The following is a 4,942-nucleotide window of genomic DNA, read 5'->3' as shown; positions in this document are numbered from 1 at the left end:
CCTTTAATCATTGTATTCATATCCGTGATCGGAAAAAAAATCTGCTACAGGATGAGAAAATCAAGGAGTACATAGGTGTATAACTTTTCACTTAAGTCCTATTTCATCATTTAGGTTCATATGCACACAACCTCACATTTTCTCTACGTAATTGATTCACGTAGTTCAGTTCTTATCATTTTAGAGATGTTTTAAGCAATCCCAGCATTTGTAATTGCTTGATAAGTGGATTTGTTTCTTGGAATTTGCATATATCATCACCACCATCATCATCATCATCATTGTCATCATGACCATCATTATCATCAACGAGAGCAACGGTTCAATCCCCTCCACATCGCTCGATTCTTATTTAACTAACGTGTTTTTTTTTTTACCTATGACGCTTGATGACGAGCAGGTCTGCTGATCAAAGCATTTATATGATTTTTCAAATAGTTAAGCCTCTTACGCAAAACACGCTTAATGTCTTAGGATGCTATTAACTTCTTCACCCAAAGTTTTGTTGTTCATAATATTCCGGCTGTGGTAACAATCGCTGCATCGAGATCCGGTATATTGGCTAAGCATGGCACCTCGGCATCGATCGTTTCCTTTTGACAACGTGTTATAGTTGCCATGGCAAAACTACACGTGATCACAACCCCTCCGGAAATGTAAAATGTGACGTCATATGACCCTGTGACGTCGGTGACCCATCCTGAAATTTTAAAAAAGTTGGGTAACATCAATATCGGTTTCATGGGAGAGGGAATAATTGGCCACGCACTCCCCCCCAAAGTCCCTGTCACAGCTAGCGTAAAAAATATTCAAAGGAGCACCATATGTGAAGTCGATTATACGCATCGATTATACCCGCATATACGCAGAAGGAGGAAAAGCATGTTCAATAATTTTCATATTTACAGGAGCTTGGGCAGTACGTACCCATACTTTGCCACATACGCAAGGCATAAGGAGATTGCGCTTAACATGTACGTAACAGCTACGCTGCGGATGTTTGATGTACGTGGGGTACGGATAGCATATACTAACGTACATGTAAAACTGACCAACTACTAGCGTATTCAATACATCTCTTACTATCAATAATCATATGTAAATGTAAATTTTGCGTTTACTTCACGCATGATCACCGTATGGCAAAGGTATCCCCTGCGTTTTGTCTTTTGTAGTTAACGCCTCGCTCAAAGCGATTTCACATACGAGGCACATACGTCTGAGTTTTGAAAATAAAATAATAATAATAATAAAACAAATAATAACATAGGACATTTACAAGATAATTTTTTTGGAATTCAGCCTCTGTCTCGCAGATTTACCTAAAACCGGAACTAGCATCGTCGATATCCCCACTATGACCAATGTAAAGCCAATGCTTGTGTTCAATTTGCCCAGTCCAAAGAGATCGCGCAACACGACTGGCATGAGTAAAATGCATGCTCCTAGAAATGAAGAAAATCTGATAGTTGTTAAGCTCGAGAGATGAGCCCTTCTCAAGGTATGTTTCGCAATATTTAGCAAAAGGAAACCAACCATATGCATTTAATGAATTACTAATAAACAATGTAATAAAAACATGAAATGGAAACAAAAATGCAAATGAATAACACTAGACGAGTAAGTGAAAACACAAATACAAGCATATGTACATATTTAGATTTTTAGCCCAATTTTCTGATAAGATGCACCAAGCACTTTCATCTAATTAGAATTGAATTAAATCGTTCGAGTTGTTTTCCTTACACGGATTTCACCGTTTTACATGTGAAAGTCTTGCATGGACCTAAGTACTGTCAAAAGATTACTAGCTTCAGTTAAGAGAAAAGAATGAAAATATAAAGAAATAACATGTGGAGTTGAAAAGACTCATTACCTTGAGACAACCCCATAAGAATAACAACGATAACCAATGTTGCGTACGTTTTGCAAAATGGATTCACAATCAACGCCACCCCACCAATGAAAGCACCGGTAGCCAGTAACTTAAGACGGTGATGACGTACGTGGTTCCGGTCGGCAACAAACCCTATGATGGGCCGTGCTGCAATATTCACGATCCCTATGACGGATATCAGAAATGCTGCTTCAGGGCCCCCTATGTTGCGCTCCATGGCACTGTCCGGCATGAAGGTCAATGGAACCACGACTGCAAATTGGCAACCGAAGAAACACACGAGCCACACCACAAAGGAGGGCTCTTTCAGCAGCGACCAGTGTATGACCCCGACAGCGCCGTCTCTGCAGCATTTGTCAAAGCACGTGGTAAAACTACCTTTGTTTTCAGGCTGCAGAGAATGGTGGATAGGTGGCGTTGTATTTACCCCAGTGGTTGTTTTGGGATTAATATCACGTTCTTTTGTGTCATTTTCAATTATATGAGATTGATTTAGCTGTAGTTCTTTAGAACTGAGATCGTCTTTGCTGTTAACAGTCCCATCATCAAGGTCTTGTGCATACTTCATAGTGGTCTTAAACACGTCGCACTCATACTCAGTGTCATTTATCATAACCATATCTACGGTTTTTGATGGCATCTTTTCCTCCAATCCAAGCTCGGTATCTTGGAGATCGCCCAAAGCTTCCACACTGCTATCCGTTTTATGTTTTGGTGGCGGTTTATACAGTATCCCCAAAAAGGTCCCAGTGAAGCTCACACCGGCCAAGACGATCATTAAGTGTCTCCAGCCAACCAGATCAGACAGCCAGCGTTGAAACAGCGCCAGAGCAAAAGTCCCGATGCCTGAGCCGGCGACAGATATGCCCATAGCCAGAGTACGTCGTTTATCGAAGTAATGTTGAACACAGACGACGCTGGGGAAGATCATGAAGCCTAATCCTATTCCTGAGAAAGGCAGATAGAATAAATCTGAATAAGGCATTCACTGGCAATATTTAAATATACATAATATTAATATAAAACTATAAATTTTAGACAAGTGTTTTGGAGGTGATAACCTACCAACTTCAAAAGTTTCCGTTTGATAGTCATATTGCGGATAATACATATGTATAGATATATTGACCTCTAATTAATATGTGTAAACTATTAAAACTATCAGAATAGCCATCCTTTCTGTAAAAAATTGTGAGATATTATTACAGTTAAAACATAGAAAAGCTTCAATTATGCGCTTATCAACGCCATACTTGGGGCAATTTTTTACAATGATACATTCAGGATTTAAGAAGGGAAAAAGTAATGAATTTGGATATCAAGGCTTGTATTTGTAATTCCTGAAGACGCTTTTTAACTGTATATTTAATTGGGGTTGATATATATATATATATATATATATATATATATTAGCCCAATAATATGTATACTTACCCACCATTCCACCTAAGGTGACATACAACACAGGTATAGATTGCGCAAATGCACTCAATGCAAACCCACATGTAGCTATGACACTGCCAAGAATGCTGACCACTCGGAAACCAAAGGTATCCGAAAGAACACCGGCCAGTAGCGCTAAAAACAATAAAAAGATAAAAGTTACAATATCTCTCCCAACCCCAAAGCTTAAAATGCTCCAATCACCCTCCTTTGCGCGATTAAAACAAAACATTTTTACCATTGCTGGTCTCGTCAGCCATGTTACATTTAACGAGAGGGATAGTTTAATCAGTTTTAATCGTTAAAACGAAATATAAAGTGTTTTCAGGGTATCTGAATACTACATCATAGAAAGTCACTGTGAAATGCCATTGTTCAGACCACGACACTTGAATATGTGGCAAAACAATGATCAGGGAATTAGAACCTTAAGGATAAATTAATACCCCAGTGAGTTATTAAAATACATTTCAACAAATCAACCGTACTACCAGTATATGTCGGAGCGCTCACAATAAACTGCACGTCGCTCTTTCTAAATGTTTGGGGGTTATTTATTATTCTTATTATAACATATTGTCATAAAAGTCGTGCGACTCCCGACCTACTTACCTACCATACAAAGAGATGACGTCATAATCGACCCTATCCATGACGTATTTGACTTGGTGTCTTGAAAGACATCCAGGAAAACGACGTAGAACACACCCATGGAGAACGAAATCCCGTCCACGATAAAGTGGGTCATGAAGGAGGCGAACACCACCACCCAGCCCCACCCACCGTCAGGGGCTTTGCTGTCAACGTCACACTTCTCGGGGATGACGTCATAATTTTTGTTGGTGACGGTATTGTTGTCGTCGCTGACGTCACCGTTCACGATTCCATGTATGATGTTACTGGTTACCCCGCTGCTTATGTCGTTATTGGTTAGGTTGCTAAGAGAATCGGTAAACAAGTTGGAAATAACGCTTTTGTGCACGATACTGACATCTAAATTACAGCCGTTTTCTTGATCCTTGATTTTATTGACCGTAGTAGTCCTCGTGAACTCAGAATTGCTGTCATCAAAATTTTCACAGTCAAAGGTATTTCTGCTGTCAATTTCATCGCCATATTGCCTGCCCTTTTCGTCATTCTTATCGTACACTGTGCTAACGATCGGCACCTCAGTGCTGTTGTCGCTTCTACTGACGCATTCGGAATAATCAAAATCATTGTCATTGCTCCTGCAGTTTTGATTTTCGTCAACATTCTTATCGTCTGTTTCGACATTGCTTTCCTTTTCCTCATTATAATCAAAGGCAGCGTTGGCGTGCTCCTTCATGATACCGTCGCTTTCGTTTAAACCCTCAACGTGGGCCCTTTCGTTGGACATTACCTTTTTGTCTTGTCCGGGTCTGGGTTTCAACTATTTAGACTTGCCTCTGACGTGTACCTTATTTCAGTTGGCTGTAAATAAACCCACGTGACTGTTAGAAGTATTGCTGATTCCCGATGGTCTACCCACCTCCACACGCTCCATTAAAATGATTAAATCTCAGGTCCGAGGTTTAATTGCTAGGCTCCTTCAGCAACGGCGCGTTAGGAGGCGGGGAGACC

The 4,942-nt window shown here is 40.1% G+C and overlaps 1 protein-coding gene across 1 annotated transcript; it reads right to left on the bottom strand.

Moving 5' to 3' along the window:
- LOC147760287 (monocarboxylate transporter 12-like) lies at positions 1 to 4,667 on the bottom strand. Its single transcript, XM_086994154.1, has 5 exons — positions 3,953 to 4,667; positions 3,332 to 3,475; positions 1,877 to 2,845; positions 1,323 to 1,445; positions 1 to 700 (listed from the first exon to the last, which is right to left on the bottom strand). Exons 1-5 carry the CDS (start codon positions 4,665 to 4,667, stop codon positions 510 to 512), a joined length of 2,142 nt encoding a protein of 713 aa, XP_086850280.1. The 3' UTR covers positions 1 to 509.
- Positions 4,668 to 4,942: the final 275 nt, after the last annotated feature.

This window comes from Lingula anatina, chromosome 8, assembly GCF_051362555.1.
Source record: "Lingula anatina isolate TDL-2025a chromosome 8, LinAna3.0, whole genome shotgun sequence".
NCBI lineage: Eukaryota > Metazoa > Brachiopoda > Lingulata > Lingulida > Lingulidae > Lingula > Lingula anatina.
This window is presented reverse-complemented; position numbering and strand designations above follow the sequence as displayed.

Excerpts from the sequence above, each read along its gene's own strand:
- LOC147760287 (XM_086994154.1), bottom strand. The coding sequence starts at position 4,667 with ATGAAGGAGCACGCCAACGCTGCCTTTGATTATAATGAGGAAAAGGAA. Across the intron at positions 3,476-3,952 it reads GTCATCTCTTTGTATGGTAG|CGCTACTGGCCGGTGTTCTT; the intron begins GTAAGTAGGTCG and ends TATTGTTTTTAG. Across the intron at positions 1,446-1,876 it reads TCTTATGGGGTTGTCTCAAG|GAGCATGCATTTTACTCATG; the intron begins GTAATGAGTCTT and ends CTTCATTTCTAG.